The 20,229-nt window shown below is 40.6% G+C and overlaps 3 protein-coding genes across 3 annotated transcripts in view; 2 read left to right on the forward strand and 1 right to left on the reverse strand.

Annotated features, from left to right (window-relative positions):
• LOC135214904 (zinc finger protein 235-like) overlaps window positions 1-7,105 on the reverse strand; it is a 118,972-nt gene extending 111,867 nt beyond the window's left edge. The window contains exons 1-2 of the mRNA XM_064249357.1: window positions 6,947-7,105; window positions 1,057-1,419 (exon numbers count right to left, since the gene is read on the reverse strand). Coding sequence (XP_064105427.1) covers window positions 1,057-1,413 — 357 coding nt within the window. The 5' untranslated portion in view covers window positions 1,414-1,419; window positions 6,947-7,105. The remainder of the gene's footprint in view (window positions 1-1,056; window positions 1,420-6,946) is intronic.
• Window positions 7,106-9,349: 2,244 nt separating this feature from the next.
• On the forward strand, window positions 9,350-19,833 carry LOC135214903 (cyclin-Q-like). The gene is given in 3 exon segments (XM_064249356.1): window positions 9,350-9,582; window positions 19,004-19,501; window positions 19,503-19,833. Coding segments are annotated over 3 exon segments (855 nt in total). The 5' UTR covers window positions 9,350-9,556.
• Window positions 19,834-19,906: 73 nt separating this feature from the next.
• LOC135214693 (zinc finger protein 16-like) overlaps window positions 19,907-20,229 on the forward strand; it is a 34,404-nt gene continuing 34,081 nt past the window's right edge. The window contains exon 1 of the mRNA XM_064249025.1: window positions 19,907-20,041. The gene's annotated coding sequence lies outside the window, so the exon portion shown is untranslated. The remainder of the gene's footprint in view (window positions 20,042-20,229) is intronic.

The following is a 20,229-nucleotide window of genomic DNA, read 5'->3' on the forward strand; positions in this document are numbered from 1 at the left end:
ATAGAGTTGATTCCTTTTCCTGTCTAATAGAAGGTTAGTATAAAGAAATATCTGGGTGTGTTCTATGTTTTGGTTGTGTTCAATGCTTTAGGTGTATATTCTACAGTTTGGAATGAAATGGAATATAGAATTTAGGGTAATGGCCTAGCGCTGGGACATATGAGGTCATTCAGTGCTGAAAGTGAAATTGAGAGTAGAAAGGTTTGAAAGAAGTAACATGAGGAAAAACTCGCAGTTGCACTAAGAAACATTTGTTAGGAGAAGGCGAGTGGAAGAAAGAGACTATGAACAGAGGTACAGTAAAAGGAATGAAAGGGGGTTGCCACTACAGGTCAAAAGGATGCTGCAGAGAACCTTAAGTAATGCCTACAGTACTGATGGCACTTCCCTCCTATAAGGGTTCTACGGTTTGGGTATGTTCTACGCTTTTGAGTTTTTACTGTGTAACACTGGGTAAGTCAGCAAATAAGTAAATAATATATGTATTAGCCTAGGCTTGAAGATTAGGGACAGCAATTAAAGGAGTTGACAACAATCCTCAATAATGACTACAGTGCACCACATAAGATGCACTGACAAGGTGTTTGAATAAAACTTATGATATCAGTCTTATGAATACATGACAAGAATCTACACAATTTTATAAAAATACCTTATATTAATAGCATGGTAATACACCCTCTACCCAAATGCTCAGATTTGGGATAGCAATTACAAATACAGTTAAAAGAACTTTACAGCAGTACAGCTGCATAATATGTACTTCTCAAAATTGCTCTGAAATAATGATATATTCTTTAATTTTTGTATATAAAAAATCCTTAAAAAACAATAGAACTTATACATTCAGTAGGAGATAGAGCAAAAGAAACGGTCTCCCCACCAACCAGTAATCTCCTTGAATGGCTTCTATTTTACACCTGGCCTCCACACAGAGCAGAAATAAAGGCATCTATAAACAGATTAGCTCCTTGCATAACAACATATCTCTACACTCTAATGTAAACATAATAGTATTAAAGTATTAATTCATAATAACGTAAAACATGAACTTACCTGGGGTTCTGGAGGTTGCTGTATAGTCTGACATAGGTTATGGACGAGAACATGAAGACCAGTGGACGGATCAAGGCAAAGCAGTGGGGCTGTCGTTACTTCATCTCTCATGACCTCATTGTTACTATTCAATAGAACTTGCTCGCCATCAACTGTTTCTGGCACCGGGGAAATTCCGGGCCTTGAATGGTTCCCTAGATTTAAGAAAGACTCTGGCACTTCAGACTGTGGTGATAGGAAGGTGGTTTCTGGGGTTTGTGATGCATCGTTGAAAAAGGTTGATGGGGCATCGAAGTCACTTGATGGATGCATGGGTTTGTCATCGCTGACAGAGAAGGAATTCAAGGAGCGAGACATTCTCGCCTGAAAAAAACCAATTACGACAAACATCATCAGTTAAATTTGATCTTCAGCTGTATGAAAATGGTCAATAGCATTTCAAATACAAATATGTATCTATGTACACTACATACATACATACATACATTAAAAAAAACATACCATACACAAATAACATAAATACATTAAACGTATATAATATATATAATTAATACATATATATATATATATATATATATCATACTATATCTATATATATATATATATTATATATAATATATATAGATAATATATATATTATATATATATATATATAATATATATACTATATATATATACAGTAAGTCCTCGGGTTACGCCGGTCTCGACTTACGATGTTTCGTGGTTACGAACGCCCCCTCATAAAAATATAAAAAATAATATTTTGCGTCGTTCCGTCTTACGCGGTTTAGCGTCGTAAGCAACGTAAACAAACGCGAACTAGTTTCCGGGCGCACGGCGGAACGAATACGCTTTGTGGGGGAGAGGACGGCGTCGCTTCGCTACGCTTTCATTCCTCGCCCATACACCATTTTGGTTGTTTGTTTACACTGCCTCTCTCTCCCTCGTGTTGTATCGTTTTTATAACTTTTTGCTCTTTGTTATGGCTCCCAAGCGCAAGGCGGACTCTTCTGATGGTAGTGCATCGAAGAAAAGAAAGAAACCATCACCATGGAAATTAAAGTGGACATTATAAAGCGATCTGAGAAGAAGGGAGAAACGCCAACAAACATTGGCCGCTCGCTTGGCCTTAGCCGTTCGACCATTGCTACCATTATCAAAGATAAAGAGCGCATCGTTGAACATGTGAAAGGATCTGCTCCTATGAAAGCGACAGTGATAACTAAGCAGCGTAGTGGTCTAATAATTGAAATGGAAAGGTTCTGCCTCACCTCAAGAATCACCTGCCTCAGCATCTCCAGCAACTTCTGGAGGTTCTTTTTCTCTTCACTAACCTCCCCCAGTCTCTCCAGCACCGCAGCTTCCTCTCCAGTGTGCAAGCCAATCAAATTAATAAAGTTAAGGAATTGTTCTCTCGTTGTTATTGATAGGTATTTACATTAAATCATGGTGGTATTTTTCAATGTCCGCACTTACGCTGAAAATCGTGTACGACGCATCTTAAGAACGATCAACGTCGTAACTCGAGGACCCCCATGTATATATATATATATATATATATATATATATATATATATATATATATCTATATATATATATAACTGAATCACAAAAGTTAGGAACATGATAAATCCATAAATCCATAGATATATGCCACGAAGGAAAATAAACAACGGAGTATCCGCAAGACCTTTCGACGTCCAAACGGCCTTTACTAAGCAGATGAACTGATATACATGAGGGAAAAGACAAAACAAGAAGATTCATATAACTGACAGATAGGGATTATAAAGAGATTAGTACCTAGAATCTGACACACCTGGAAGATGAGTAACCTTCCCAAACAAGCATAAACAATGGGTGCAATTAAAAGTTTAAGACAATCATCTCAGATACAAGGACAAAACAATTAAAGGATTATAGGTGACAGCTATTCGGAACTTTGGTAAACAAAACCATATTCACAATACATGTTAGACATACATTACAAAGAAGATAACTCTAAGGCAACTAATTTTTATTTCAGTCTGTAATTATATTTTTGAGGTCATTTTTAATCATGTTACAGATACAAGGGTCTAAATAAAAAAGGCCACGACTAACATTGAAATTACAATGAAAAGTAAGTTGTATTAAAGCAGATTCTAAAAGATTTCGTGATAAGACATCTCTTGACCTTGCAATTACTGAACTACCAACCCAATTTATTTGGTGGGTGTTTTCACTTAAATGAATGAATATTGCATTAGATGTTTGCCCAGTTTTTACAGAATATTTATGCTGGCTTAATCTTACTTCTAAGCCCTTGTTCGACTGTCCGAGATAAAGTGAGGACAGTCCATACAGATCTTGCCCCAGTTACTTGGAATCATCTCCAATTCTCATATATATAATCTCTAGATTTAGTTGATAGATTAAACAAAATTACTCTTTTTCCCCACTGATAGATTCGTTAGTTTTGATGTATGTTCTCTGTTTACTAAAGTCCCTATAGACACTATTTTAGAATATCTTAGTAATGAACTAACTCAGCATGAATTACCTCTACCTATAAGTCACATTATTTCACTCACTAGGTTGTGCATTTGATTGTAAGTTTATATTCAATGGTGGATTTTATCAACAAATATTTGGCATGGCAATGGGCAACCCTTTATCGCCACTCCTCTCAAACTTGTACATGGAATTCTTTGAAAAACGCTCTTTACCTAATATCATTTATATTCCTGTAAAGTGGTATAGATATGTTGATGATATTTTAGCTGTTCTGCCTGTCGGTATTGATGTAAATGATTTACTCTCTAAATTAAATAACCAGGTACCATCGATTAAGTTTACTCTAGAATTAGAAAAAGACAATTGCCTCCCTTTCTTAGATGTTTTGATACATAGAGAACCATTTCAATGTAAATTCAGTATTTATAGGAAACTGACCAACAACTTAACTATGTTCATTTCTATTCAGGCCACCATCTTAATATCAAAATATCAATTTTTTCTTCTGTTTTTACGAGCATTGCGCATTGTCAGTCCCCAATATTTGGATAAAAAAATTGAATACATAAGAAAAATAGGGAAAGATTTATGTTATCCTTCACATATATTAGATATTTGTTATAATAAAGCCCACAAAAAGTTTTATAGTGTAAGTAACACTGAGAAAGGAAATTCTAAGAACATTCTCAGTTTGCCTTATTTTAACGGATTTGAAACCATTAAATCATTGTTAAAAGTCTTTAAGGTCAACCCTGTCTTTTCCTATAATAACACACTAAAAGGAATGTTAATAAAAATGGCCCCAGAGAAAGCAATAACATACATAAAATTCTATGTATGGACTGTCCCTCATTTTATCTCGGACAGTCAAGCAAGGGCTTAGAAGTAAGATTAAGCCAGCATAAATATTCTATACAAACTGGGCAAACATCTAATGCAATATTCATTCAAGTGAAAATAACCACTGAACAAATTGGATTGGTAGTTCAGTAACTGCAAGGTCAAAAGATGTCTTATCACGAAATCTTTTACAATCTGCTTTAATACAACTTACTTCTCATTGTAATTTCAATATTACTCATGGCTTGTTTCATTTAGACCCTTGTATTTGTAACATGTTTAAGAATGACCTCAAAGATATAATTACAGACTTAAATACAAATTAGTTGCCTTAGAGATATCTTAGTTGTATATGTATGTTTAATATGTATTGTGAATATGTTTTTGTTTACCAAAGTTCCGAATAGCTGTCACCTATAATAATCCTTTAATTGTTTTGTCCTTGTGTCTGAGCAGATTGATTTAATATTTTTTTTTTTTTTAATTGTACCCATGTTTATGCTTGTTTAGGAAGGTTACTCATCTTCCAGGTGTGTTGGATTCAAGGTACTATCTCTTTATAATCCCTATCTGTCAGTTATACAACCTTTCTTGTACTGTCAATTCCTCATGTAAGTCAGTTCATCTGCTAAGTAAAGGACGTTGAACGTCGAAAGATCTTATGGAAAATCCGTTGTTTATTTTTCCCTCGTGGCTTATACCTTTATATATATATATATATATATATATATATATATATATATATATATATATATAAATATATATATATATATATGCTTAAAAAAATCACAGATGCACGTGACTTCATTAAATAAGCAAATACCACAGGAAAATGATAGTCAGAAATCCAAGTGCTTTCTTTCATCTTTACTAAGACATTGTCAAGGAGTTAATGAAATACAATTGGAGAGAAAGGTCTCAGGTACACAACAAGATCAAGAATACCAGATGGTTAATTGTCAAAAGGGTAAAAATTAAAGGAGATAATCCAGAAGTATCGGATATCGCATGGTCACAAACCTAAACTGATTTGACCCTAACCGAAATTACAAAGTATCTTTACAGTCCAAAACATGTAAAAACTGAATATATTAATTTTGTTGCTTATATTTATCTACAACTTTTTTCATTATGAAAGCATCAAGTTTGAATAAACCAAGACTTAAATTTAGAACATTTCTATTATTAACTGTGGAACATATTCAAACTTATGAACTAGGGGAAGAACCTAATACAGGTCAGGTGTAGTTAGTTGTGTCATATGGTAACCACATGAACTTCAGCAATGTTCTAGGCATTAAACATATAAGACATTAAATTTGCTAGTCCAATATGCCTTAATGGTTAGAAGTAAAACATTACCAAATACTCAGAGAACTGAATACAGTACTAACTCAGGGGCTGGAGCTTGAAGTTTGTTCTGTCTTGATTTAATTTCAATGTTTTCAATTCTACTCAATACTTTAACCCTAATGCTATTCACCTTGCATATTAAAATTTTCATAGATTTATTCATTTTTTAATAAGTATGATCTCTTTTTTTCTGTATTTTCCTTTCCCTTCTCTTCCTAATGAGCATCATACCTATTTATGGAAGCTTGAATTTCAAGTCAGTGGCCCCTGGCTCGTTCCATGTGAGTAGGGTTCAATTTCTTAACCCAAGAGGTGCTAGGGAGTCGCTACCAAAGGACGGCGGCAATATTATGCATTAGCAACATCAGTAATGGAACCAATATTTTCTTGCTCATTTTTCAACTTATCACCTAGTAATGTTATACATGGTTGTATTTTCCTTGTTTCGCAGATTAATAAAAAAATGAAATACAAGATATGTAGAAAATTAATATTTAAAAAGAATACCTACTATATTTTGGAAAGAAAACGTTCTTTTCAAAAAATGCATTTTAGCTTTGGAATGCGTTATGCCGTATTTTCTGAGAAAGATGAAGAGTAAAGGTAGGTAGGTAGGTAGCCTAGTATATGAAAGTAGGTACAGTAATAGGGACGAAATTGGTTACAGCTAGGGCCAGAAGACAAGCTGCAAAGAACCTTAGGCTAAGTAATGCCTACAGTGCACCGCCTAAGGTCCACTGACGGCACTAGCCCCCCCTACGGAAAACCTTTAATGGGAATTAGGTATAGGGCATTTCTAGGGTCAACTACTCAAGTTTTCACTCAGGTTTAGCCTAGTAGGCTAAATGGTACTGGCTAAATAACTAGCCTATTTGGCTTTCCCGCTGCTCCCATAGGCTACCTAGATCATTTTTTAAACACAATGGAAGATTAGATTTGCATTTTCAAGCTCTTTTAAAAGCAAAGAAAATAAAAGGGGCGTTCAGCATCATTGACTAAAAGAGAGTCGTAACAGTTTGTTTAGAGGGATTGTTTACATAGGGCATGGAAAACCTCGTCCCCAAAATGGAGACTTTGTTTTGGTCTCAAGCATTTTGGGAACGAGTTTCTAAACTGGCCACCCAAAGTCTTATAATTAAAGCTTTGTCTTCAACCGTCATCTCTTCAAAACACTACTCTCAATGTCTGCCTCCAAACATACCTTGAAGTAGTTAAATAGAGGTAACGAGTAAAATTTGTAAAGTTGTATAAAGAGTTGATAACGTTAGAGAACACAACAGTAGTAACTAAACACCCCTGGAACGGCTCCTTTATGCTTGCGACTTGGCGGTTGATTTAAATGGGCCTTTGCATAAATTAGAGGCACTGCACGAGTTGCTCTTGTTGTACATTTTATGCTTCATCTTTACTTCATTTACGGTGCACCCAGAAGAAACGATTCTCTGTATGGACTCATCTTGAAAAAACTCTTCTGAATTTATTCTGTTCTGTATTTCCACAATGGTCCCGTGGATGAGACTATGAAAGATCCTCAAGTGAAAATAAAATGAAAGTCTCGTGAGGCTACTCAAGTAGCTATGTCAATAAGAATTGTTCAAAACAAAACCATACTTAATGGAAATATGCAATGGCTCCAAATCACTGTACAAAAGTATCTGTGTGTAAAATATCAAAGACCTTGTTTTACTTAAGCTTTTCAACAATTCGTCAATCTTAAAAAGGCCATGGCTCAAGTTCATGTTACTAAACTAATGATGCGTTCTTCAACTAACAATTTGCCATGCATTGAAGAACGTTTAAAAACTACTCTAGCTGAATTCTAGTCTATAGCCTATAGGGTGTTTCAAAAATCTCTTACGTGACAAAATTAACACATCCTGTTTTCATTGGCGTCACAGCCATAAATTATGATTGTATTTAGAATTCACTTGAGTAAGACATTAATTTCACCAAGCTTACTTTCTTGTAATAAGATTTTTAAAAACTCTTAAGCCACCTGGCCTCCTCCGTCACTGTTCTCTGCTGCCTGAAAGACTTCTCTGATCTACCGTGGTCTTGTGCACTTATGCACTTGGAACGTTGACACATGTTTTGTTATTACTTTATTTCTTGGTAGGTTGCCAGAGCAATTCCATGAGTGCCTGGGACATTGTTTCATGTCGCCGTCGAGCCTTAATTAATTTTGTAGCTCATTCTATATATATTAATATTCTATCATATATATATATAAATATATATATAATATATATATATATATATATAAATAATTATTACTGATAAGTCTGTAGGTCATACTAGACCCAGTCGGAGAACTAATCCGCCAATGACAATTATATGAATGATAATTTTGACAGTATGCTCATCTGAGTATTTATGTACAAATTCAAAGTTGTTCGAATGATGTCCAGCCACTTTCACAACTTTATTCATGTAATCACTCAAACACGGCTAGATGATTGTCCACTATAATTCAAAAAGGCTTTTTAAATTCAACTCATTAATACATACCATAAAGTGCAGAGGTTCAACCCCCCCCCACCCCCCCCCCCCCTTTTTCCCTACAATTAAGCATTCTATCTTAGCTCCCTTTTATTTCAACTGCTTAACTTCCAGCCCCAGTATAAGTAGAATTTAGGGAGTTGGCTTGACTTTGCTAGACGTGGATTTTATTCATGTAAGTAATTTTGAGCTAGGCGTACGTAGATTGATGAATCAAGATTGAAAAGCAAAAGTAGTTGCAGATTCCTTAAAACATTTAAATAATATCATATATAATGGTAATAATTTGCTTTTGCAGGGATTTCCGTATAACAAACAACAGGCTACAGAAATTTAATGATAGTATGCATGCCAGGCCCCTGTCACTATCATTTATCCATTTTTACATGAATAATGCAAAGCGCGAATACAGTTTTTTTTAAGTTCTGGTGTGCTTGCCAAAAAGGAAATCAAGTAAATGTAAAGGAGACGGCCGTACGAATGTATAGTTTATTTTATACATCGAGTATACAATGTAGAAAATGACGTGTATAATGCAATACAGGTGAGATATTTTGAGAAGTTTACAGAGATAAATTAATAATGAGAAATTCACCATGTTTAGTACCAGCCACTCGGGGGCGATTGAGATAACTCTAACAAAAGAGGGCAGATTCCTTAATATTTCGGCAAATTTTCTCAGATTATCTCACTTGTATTGCATTATGCACACCCTTTTCTAATATATGTTTCACAACCAAAAAATGTATAATGGATAATTTCCTTGCAGACGTTTCTTTTACAACCATAACTCGCACTTCTGGCAAAGTTCCGAGAGCGGAGTGCGGACCTACCCCAATGTGTTTTGCTCTAGAGTGTCGGCCTGCCGTGTTACGTCGCTACTGTTGTTTTGTTTTGTTGACCCATAGTAAGTAATAGCTCATGTTAGCAACTTAGCGTACACGAGTGACTATTGACACGTTGAATCATTGTACTGTAGTTTCGCTACCCTCCTTAACCCTCGCCAATTGGTGAGTTACGTAGTGTTCATTTGATAGGATTAAATGGACAACAATGAACTCTAACGGAAATGTATTTGGGCCTGTAGTCTGTGGGTTAGGTACAGGCTACTAGGTTACCTAAGTAATAGGAAATTAGGTAACTCCTCGTCTGGGTGTTAATTTACCTATGGAGGGTAGACTGTAATTAGGTAACCCACAGGGGCCAGTACTAAACATTTGATGCCCCAATCCCCACGTAGTGGATGTACCTAGTATTCGCGGCACCGTTCCTTGCAGTTATTTTATTATAGCTAACCTAGGTATGTTGTCGTATGAGGAATAATTACCTAGTACGTAGGTAGGTACCTATTACCTATCTTATAGGTAGGTAGTAATATAGTACTACCATAGTTTGTTATTTTTCATTGGGATTTTTACGTTCCGTAGCCTCTCCCACTTTAGGGTGTTTGCCACAGTACACATAGGTATTCTTTTATGATGTACTAGCTAGGCCATTGATTTGCAAGTGAATTCGTAGCTAGTACCTAGCCTAGCTTCTGCTATCGCACCGTCAGATTAACAGAGATTAAGGTACCTAGTACATTTCTATTAAACTTTTGTACGCTATTACTACTTAGATTAACCGTACCTACCTATTTCGAACCACAATGTCTACCTAGATAATTAGAAATTTAGCATATTTTAACTTAGCCTAAATTTCACCCTATCTTGATGATCCGACACAGGATTTAGCTACTACTTAGGCTATCCAGTGGTCTAATGGCAGGCTATTGACCTTACCTAGCCCTAATTTCCGACTGCGCTGATCCCCAGAGGCACTCAAAGTCCTTTAATAGATAGCCAGTAGGTAGCCTAGGCCTAATGTTACAACAGAGATGCCGTGATGTGGAATTTGACACATGTAGAAAGTCAACATGAATCCGTCCAGATACCCATACGTAGGCTACCGAAGCTACTATAGGCTAAATCTTATTCAGGCTTAGCCTAGTATGTGACCTAGGTCAACTGGGCATGTATAGTATAGTTAGCCTACAGTTGGCTGGTTTTATAGCTAATTCCCACAACTGGGTAATTGGGCATCTTGGATGCCACAGCACAACCATCTGAAGAACGTTAAGGGGTCATGCCTGTGATAAACTTAAGTAAATTTACTATGGGCTATGCCAGAAAAAGAAATCCAAAACCCAGACTGAATAATTGATTAGGTGATGTTGTTTTTGGAGGTTTTAAGACATACTGAAGAGCCATTACTACACATAGCTAGGGTAAACGACTGGATGGCGACATGTTCTCTTGAAAAAGACCACTTTTTTTCATTCTATATTTAATTGGTGAGACAACAATGTAATTAAATCTTTAAGCTCACCATTCAAAAGATTGAAGTTTTGTCAGCAAAATGAGATATATGAAAACCACTATATGAACTAAAATAAGCATGTGAAGTCTTCATAAAATATGTTTAGGGCAGTCATTATCTAATATGGCATCTCTTCAGGACTAGAACAGTTCATCTCTCACATTGTGGCCACATCCTTCCCACCACTCATTTGAACAATGTTTGCATATAGCCTGTAAGAAATTGACGAGTAGGTCTATGCTTTGTCGTTGCCTCAAAATATGAGAAATTGATGTGTAGGCCTATGCCTGGTCATTACCTCAAAATATAAGAAATTGATGTCGTATATGCCCAGTCGTTACCTCAAAATATACGAAATTGACATGTAGGTCTATACCCTGTCATTGCCTCAAAATATACAAAATTGACATGTAGGTCTATACCCTGTCATTGCCTCAAAATATAAGAAATTGACATGGTCTATGCCCAGTCATTGCCTCAAAATATAAGAAATTGATGTGTAGGTCTATACCCTGTCATTGCCTCAAAATTTAAGAAATTGATATGTAGGCTTTATCTCTCAATGATATTAACATTTGATGTGCAGGATTATGATTAATTAATACCCTAGGATTATGATTAATTAATACCCTAATATCAGAATTGGTTGTATAGGTCCATGCTTTATTTCAATTAGTGTGGTCTGTGTGGAATCGCTTATATGTATAGGCCAACACCAATTTAGAAGAAAAAAAGGGAACATGCATGTTTAGGCTACTCATGATAAAAGAAAAATATTCTCAGACAAAATTATCCAAGATCTTCATAATGATATACTACAACTTAATTTAGATTTTATTGGAGATATCAGTTACATACTTTACAACTCTGGCAACTCAAATCTATGGTGTCATGATTCATGCAGGGAACTCGATGTTACTGAACAGAGCCTAATCTGTACTGGTAATCATGTGGACTGTTAACTAGTATGATGGAATTTCCCCTTTGAGAGCTAGCCAATCACTGGCATGCAGTGGGCAGGGATTAGCTGCAAAGCTAGGAGGATTTTGCTGTAGTGTTGATGGATGAGCGAGGTGTTTCCTGACTCAACTTCCTTAACCACCTGTAAACTACCTCGTTACCAAGTTCAGTGACTGATTCCAGCTAGCATTGAAGACTTTTTTTTGTGTACAAAGGAAACATTCAAATTACATACTACGTACATATAAGTTTTATTATATTTAACCATAAACATGTATACTTCAGTATGTAAATACATTGTGCAAAGTATTTATGAGACATAAAAATACTGATACCAATAAACTTATGTGTATGAAATAATTAATATAAATTTTTAATGAAGTATTTAGTTTTTTTGTACATGAACTTCCCTGCCAGATATATACTTAGCTTAGGTCTCTGACGTCACGACAGAAAATTCAAAACTCGCGGCACACGCTACAGGTAGGTCAGGTGATCTACCTTACCCGCCGCTGGGAGGCGGGTGTAAGAACCAGTCCCCCTTTCCTGTCAGATTATTTTCTGTCGCCGGCTGGACAACACCTGTTGTTTAGTCCTTACGATAGTTGAAATTCGTTCTCGTTGCCGACGATTTGGATTTTGGTGAAGTACACTTTGGTTGTTGGCTTGGCATACGCTTTTTGGACTGTTTTTTGGATTTTTCTTTTGGATTTCTCTTACATATCTATAATCATGGATGATTCTGAAGTTAAGAAACCTAGTTTATTTAGGGTTTGTTCAGAGAAGGAATGTAAAGTTAGGCTTCCTAAAGCTGCATTAGATCCTCACTCGGTATGTGAGTCGTGTAGAGGGAATGAATGCTCTTTTATTAACCCTTGCAAAGAGTGTGAGAATTTGGATGAGGATGGTTGGAAGGCTCTCTCTTCTTATGTGAGAAAGTTAGAGAAAGATAGGGTGCGCAAGGCTTCTTCAAAGAGTTCTAGATCGAGGGTGAGTGAAGTTGACACTGAGAATCCTGTAGTAGAAGTAGTTCCTTCTCCAGTTTCAGCCCCTGCGCCCAGCTTTGAACCCGAAGATTCCGTTTCGGAACGTTGCTTCTGGGAGAGCCTCGATCAGGAGTAAGGAGAGCCTCGCTCGCTCTCGACAAGGTAAGAGTGATGATAGTGCAAGTGAATCAGTGCAGTGCCCCTAGTGCAGTGGAGGGTGCGTCTGACCGGCTCACTAACGCTTCCAGGCCTAGACCTCTTCCAGACTCCCAGACCCAGTGGAGGGAGGAAAGTCGAAAGCCGCAGGAAGGTTAGGTAGAGAGAACCCCCACCGGTCAGGCGTCCCCTCGGCAGTTCCTGTTGCTCGTTCCCAGGCTGCCTTGGAACGAACCAAGAAGGAGTTATTGCGCCAGTGCTTCTCGTCATCTTCGTCGCCTTCTCCTCAGCGTAGATGGAGCGCATCGGAGTCGTCTCCCTCTCAAGAGGCCCTGGAAGGATCCTTGCGCCCTTCCTTCCAGCCCCGAATCTTTCGCGGAAGAGCCTGAAGTGGAACGCAAGAGAACCAAGATTTCGTCCTGTTACGCTTCTCCTCGCTCTCGGACTTCGTCCCCTGTAGAGATTTTAAGAGATCTCCTGCGCGATCCTGGCGGGTCTGCATGCGGCAAATTGCGGCTTTAGCAGAGTCTATTGCCGGGGACTTCTCATCGCGGAAAGGACGCCTCACTTCCGGTGAAGAAGTCTAAGAACGTTCCTTCGGCTAAATCTCCTTTGGCTAGAAGAGCTTTTGAGCCTGTTAGTAGGAGTTCAGAAGTACAGGCTGGAGCTCGGGATCTTTCTCCGAGTAGGCTCTCCTCTCTTCCCAGCAAGAGTTGTGAGCATGTAAGGTGTAAGGAGCCAGGCAGGCTCTCTCCTCAGGTTTTTCCGCTCCTCTTCAGTTTAGGCGTCAAGAGCTTGACAGACGTCAAGAGCCTAGTTTTCGTCAGGAGCGAAGGAAGAGTTCTTCGCCTGGTGGCCACTCTCCTTTTGACGGACGCTCGGAGCCTAGTAGGCAGCAAGAGCCTAGTAGGCGCCAAGAGCCTAGTAGGCGCCAAGAACCTGGTAGGCGGCAACGGAAGTTTTCTCCTCCGTTAGAGCACTCCCGATTGGATAGGCGCTCAGAGCCTTGTAAGCGCCGCGCTTCTGACAGGGATTCATCTGTGGATGTTTTCTCTCCCGTGGCAGGCGTCAAGAGCCTGGCAGGCGTATTGAGGATGGCAGGCGCCAAGAGCCTAGCAGGCGCAGAGAGCCTGATAGGCGCTCTCCCGTTTCCAGACGCTCTTCTGTGGAGTTAGAATCGGTTTCCGACAGACGGGCCTCCACTTGTAGGCGCTCTCCTAGTAGGCGCTCCCCAAGTAGGCGCTCTCCTAGCAGGCGCTCACCAAGTAGGCGCTCATCCAAAGTAGGCGCTCCGTCCTAGTAGGCGCTCTCCAACTAGGCGCTCTCCTAGTAGGCGCTCTCTAAGTAGGCGCTCTCCTGGTAGGCGCTCCCCGTGTAAGCGCTCTCCCGGTGGTTTTTCTTCCAGTAGGCGCTCTCCGAACAGGCGCTCTCCAAGGATTATCTCTCCTCCGGGCAGTAGAGCTTCTAGACGTCATTCTTCGGAAGAATTTGTTGCTGATTCGGAGGAAGATTTGCCCAAGGATGCTGCGGTTTCTTCGTATAAGAGGCTTACAGACCACCTCTTGCAAGATTTTGGGGAGTCTCTTTCGGCCGTTGCTCCTCCGTCTCCTCCGTCCTTATTTTCAACGACCAATACGGCTAAGAAGTCTTCGGTCGTTAAGATGAAGCCTACAGTGTCTATGAAGAAGGCTATGAAGAACTTTGACGACTGGTGCTTTCTTTCAAAAGAAGAGAAGGGCAAGACAGTTTTTTCTTTTCCCCCGTCCAAGCTGACGGGTAAGATGGGGTTCTGGTACGAGTCAGGAGAGCCCTTGGGTCTGACTCTTCCCTCTTCTGCAGACTCGGACTTCTCTTCGTTGGTCGATTCCGCACGTCGCTCGGCGCTGAATTCTGCGAAGACGACGTGGGGTATGAGCGAGTTGGATCACCTTCTGAAGGGAATGTTCCGAGTCTTAGAAGTTTTTAACTTTCTTGACTGGACCTTGGGAGTGTTGGCCAAGAGACTCAAGAGCAAGACACTCTTTCGCCTGAAAAGACCTCCACGCAGTTCTGTCTTGCATGGACAAGGCAGTGAGAGACGGTTCCGGGGAAATTGCTTCTCTTTTTGGTGCAGGAGTGGTAAAGAAGAGGGCCGTTTTCTGCTCTTTTCTTACCAAGGCGGTTTCGCACGCACAGAGAGCTTCCTTGCTGTATTCGCAACTTTCCCCGCAACTCTTCCCCAAGAAGACTATTAACGATATCTCCAGCTCGTTATCAGCAAAAGCGACGCAGGATATGCTAGCTCGATCGGCTAGAATTCCGAAAACCTTCGTTTCAGCAGAAGACGAAGAAAGAGGCTCAAAGTAGGCAAGAACCCTTTCGAGGAGGACCTTCGTCTCGCTCTTCTTCCTCCAGGGGTTCGAGACCACCTAGAAGAGGAAGGACCTTCTCCCGGTCTATTAGGGCCAAGAAATAGTTCGGGTGTCCTCCAGACAACTGTGGGTGCCAGACTTCTGAACTTTGCAGATGTCTGGGCACAAAAGGGGGCGGACAACTGGTCCCTCGCGATCATCAAGAGGGGATACCTCATTCCCTTTATTTCGAGACCACCCTTGACCACCACTCCAAGGGCACTGGTGGCCAAATACAAAGACCCACTGATGAATCAAGCCCTCGCTCTAGCGGTAGAGCTGATGTTAGAGAAAGAGGCAATAGAGATGGTTCAGGACCCACTTTCAGCGGGGTTCTACAACCGTTTGTTCCTAGTTCCCAAGAACTCAGGAGGATGGAGACCGGTTTCTGGACGTAAGCGCCCTGAATGTCTTTGTGAAGAAGAGGAAGTTCGCTATGGAGACGACGTCATCAGTCTTAGCAGCTCTTCGTCCCGGGGACTGGATGGTGTCACTGGACCTTCAGGACGCTTACTTCCATGTGCCGATCCATCCTTCTTCTCGCAAATATCTCAGATTCATGTGGGGAGGGAACGTTTTTCAGTTCAGGGCCCTATGCTTCGGCCTTTCCACGGCCCCGCCAACAAGTATTCACAGGACTGATGAAGAACATTGCCAGTGGCTTCATCTCGAGGGAGTGAGGATTTTCCCTCTACTTGGACGATTGGCTTATCAGGGCCAAATCCAAGGAGAAATGTCTGGAGGACTTACGAGTGACGTTGGATCTAGCAGCTTCTCTGGGTTTGCTAGTGAATTTCGAGAAGTCACAGCTAATCCCCAGTCAAGAGCGTATCTATCTGGGGATTCTGATGGCTTCTCTGGTTTTTCGGGCGTATCCGTCCCAGAGAGGATAACCCGAGGTTGGAGAAGGTAGCAATCTTTCTAGAGAAAGATGTATGCACAGCGAGGGAGTGGATGAGTCTGTTGGGGACACTCTCCTCTCTGGAGCAATTCGTTTCTCTAGGAAGGTTGCACCTCAGACCCCTACAGTTCTTCCTGACGAGGAACTGGGATCGGAAATATCAAGGTCTGGACTTTGCGTTCAAGATTTCGCAAGAGATAAAGGAGGATCTACGTTGGTGGCTAGACCCTCTATTGTTCAAGGGGAAGGGCCTTTCCTTGCAAGTTCGAAACCCCAACCTAGTATTGTATGCAGACGCTTCGGACAAAGGGGGGGTTGGGGAGCTACTCTCGGGTCGAGAGAAGTGTCAGGCACCTGGATGGGGGATCAGGTGTCCTGGCACATCAACAAGAAGGAGCTAACAGCGATTTGGTTAGCTCTCAAGACCTTCGAACCCCTCGTAAAAGGGAAATATGTTCAGATCAACTCCGACAACACTACAGCCCTGGCTTACATTCGAAAACAGGGGGGGACTCACTCTTTCTCCCTGTACGAGACAGCGAGATCGCTCCTCTTGTGGTCAGAGGAAAGGAACATAAGGCTTCTCACCAGGTTCGTACAGGAGAAAGAAATGTCAGAGCGGATCTGCTAAGCAGAAGAATCAAGTCCTTCCCTCAGAGTGGACTCTGCACGCGGACGTATGCCAGGAGCTGTGGAGGACGTGGGGCAGGCCCCATCTGGATCTATTTGCGACCTCCAGGAATGGCGCGGATAGATCTATACTGCTCCCCTATTGCAGACCCAAGAGCAGTGGCAATAGATGCATTCCTCATGGATTGGAGGAATCTGGATCTGTATGCGTTCCCGCCTTTCAAGATTATAGGGGAAACGTTAAGGAAATTCGCAGCGTCAGAGGGAACAAGGATGACGTTGATAGCTCCGTTCTGGCCCGCCCACGACTGGTTCACAGAGGTACTGGAATGGCTGGTGGATGTCCCAAGATCCCTACCTCTAAGAGTCGATCTGCTCAAACAGCCCCACTTCGACAGGTTTCACAAAAAACCTCCCCGCTCTCAGTCTGACTGGATTCAGACTATCAAGAGTCTCGTCAGAGCTAAGGGCTTTTCGGCAAAGTCTGCAAGGGCTATTGCCAATGCACGTAGACCTTCCACATCTAGAGTCTACCAGTCGAAGTGGGATGTTTTTCGACGCTGGTTGCAGGACCTCATAAAGTTTCCTCCTCCCAGTCGCCTCTGTGACGCAGATTGCAGATTTCCTTATCTTCCTGAGGGAAAAATGCGGGTTGGTTGTCTCCACCATCAAGGGGTACAGGAGCATGCTTTCCTCAGTTTTTCGTCATAGAGGATTAAACATATCTGAGGACAAGGACCTCCATGATTTAATCAGATCGTTTGAAACGGTTAAAAGAACCTCCTCCTTAGTGCCTAGCTGGAATCTTGATGTCGTGCTGCTCTTCCTGAGGTCCTCAAGGTTCGAACCTCCCCATGCTGCTTCGTTCAGAGACCTTTCGATGAAGACTCTTTTCCTCTGTGCGTTAGCGTCAGCAAAGAGGGTCAGCGAGCTGCAGGCTCTAGAAGGTGAGGTAGGTTTCCAAGGAGGCTCCGCGGTTTGCTCTTTTCTTCGGCTTTCCTAGCCAAGAATGAAAACCCTTCTTCGCCGTGGCCCAGGAGCTTCGAAATCAAAAGCTTATCCTCCTTAGTCGGGACAGAAGAGGAGAGATCTCTTTGCCCGGTGAGAAGCCTGAAACTATTATCTTCAGAGGAAGAAAAGACTTGCCGCTAATGAGAGCAATCTCTGGTGCTCTGTAAGGACCCCAGTAGGCCCTTATCTAAAAATGCACTCTCATTCTTTATCAGGAATATTATTAGAGAAGCACACTCTTCTTGCAATCAGCAACAGTTTAACCTTCTGAAAGTCAAGGCGCACGAAAGTACTGGGCCATCGTCGACGTCTTTGGCTTTTCAAGAAAAGAATTTGTCATTACAAAACCTTAATGAAGGCCACTTTTTGGAGGTGTGAATCAGTCTTCTCTAATCACTACCTAAGGGACGTATCGATTACGTATGATAAGTGTTTTGGGCTAGGCCCTTACGTATCGGCGGATTCAGTGCTGGGGCAGGGAGCTGAAACACATCCTTTTTAATCCTTTTTTCCCTGTTAGTTTTAAGTTTGAGTTTGTTGGTGTGACGAAGGAGGTTGCAGGAGGCAGCTCCTTCTTTCGTATACTAATGTTAGTAATTGGTTAGGTGGATCGGTTGTGCTTAAGGCTCCTTGCAATTGGTAGTGATAGGCTCTGGCATGTAAGCGGGTTGATCCCCATTGACAGATCCTGCTTGGATTCTGCCAAGTAAGTGGACTCAGTTCCCATTGGTAGACCCAAAGAGTTCTTCAGCCATAGGTCACGCCTCGCTGAGGGACTCTTTAGGCAACGCAGACTAATAGACAGTAACTATCAAGTCTTCTGCCTTGAAATCAGGTAGAACCAGAGGTTTATATTATGTATTCCTTTAACATGTGTTGTCCCCACTTTCTAAGTAAGTATGTGTCTCTTTCCCTCCACCAAGGGTGTCAATCAGCTAAGTATATGTTCTGGCAGGGAAGTTCATGTACAAAATGATATTGTTAGTATACAATCCAAGTTTTGTACATACTTACCTGCCGAAATATACGATTGATGGCCCCGCCCAGCCTCCCCTCAGGAGACAGGTGGAAGAAAATAACCTGACAGGAAAGGGGGACTGGTTCTTACACCCGCCTCCCAGCGGCGGGTAAGGTAGATCACCTGACCTACCTGTAGCGTGTGCCGCGAGTTTTGAATTTTCTGTCGTGACGTCAGAGACCTAAGCTAAGTATATATCTGCCAGGTAAGTATGTACAAAACTTTATTGTATACTAACAATATCATATTTTTCATGTATATCTCAATGTATTGTAAGTGATGGTTGTTTGGCTCTGCTTACTATTCACTGAAGTTTTTAATGTCTTAACTATATTTTTTTATTTTTCAGATCAAGTGGTACTCACCTGCAAAAGTTTTGCATCAAATGCTATGTTTTAAAGGCTATGGAATATCAGATTGATGACAAGAAGACCTCAACTGGGGAACAAATTAAAGAAGATTTAAACCCTGTAATAGATTATAGCGAATGTCCTAGCCAATTTGCAGGAGCTCGATACATCATTGAATGTGGGATTAAACTAAAAGCAAATTTGTTGACAGTAGCTACAGCTGCCACATACTTCCACAGGTTTTTTTGTAGTATCTCCTTAAAGGAATATGATCCATATCTCATTGGTTGTACATGCTTGTACCTTGCGTCAAAGGTTGAAGATGATGATATAAAAATCCGGGACATCATCAATGTGGGAATAAATTGTGTTAGACCCGAGACCCCTCCTTTGCCTCTTGAGCCTTATTTTGCTTTAAGGGACTCTCTTATCCAAGCTGAACTTCTGCTTATGCGTGTTCTTGGCTTCAAATTGAAAGTAGACCGCCCCATAAAGTATGCTTCACCTATGTGAATCATTGAAAGAATGGCTAGGAGAGAAGAAATTCAACTCCATTCCATTTGTAGATTTATCATTTACTCTACTTCAAGACATATACCATTCACCTATTGTGATAAAATATTCGCCTCAGCTTCTCTCTGCGGCTATCCTGAATATAGTTAATCAGGTGTATGGAGTAGTAGTTCCTGGGTGTGATGATCTACATGATCAGTCATGGTTCACTGGACTGCATACTGACTGCACAACTAAAGCAGTGTGGGAAGTTTCATCTGAAATTTTAGCCATGTATAAAGAAGAAGAAAAATTGAAAATCAAGAATAAGAAGTAACTGCATAAAGACTTTTTTCTACCTATACTGTACATACTGCTCAATACTGTGCTATTTGCTGAGAATAGAAGGTAAAGAAATCAAGAGAGGGAGGCCCTTTGCTGTGTCAGGGATGTTATTGCTGCCTTGGCAAAATAAATGAAGCAGCAGTGTAGTTGGTAGCTGGAAACTTCAGTACTCGTCATCTCTTTAACACAATCCCATTAAGGTAAAGTTGGTATGGTGACTTTGTTCATAATGTAGTTAGGATTCAGCTTTGTCCTTGAGTTTCCTTTTAAATGAGGCAGGAATCATCAAGTGTCACATTTATTTTTCATTCATGAGTTGTTAATGCTGCCCTATTTAAGATCCTCTAATTTTCTTCTGAACAAGTTGATTTATGAGTTACCTGTTGAT

The sequence above is a fragment of the Macrobrachium nipponense genome, chromosome 46, assembly GCF_015104395.2.
Source record: "Macrobrachium nipponense isolate FS-2020 chromosome 46, ASM1510439v2, whole genome shotgun sequence".
NCBI classification, from domain to species: domain Eukaryota; kingdom Metazoa; phylum Arthropoda; class Malacostraca; order Decapoda; family Palaemonidae; genus Macrobrachium; species Macrobrachium nipponense.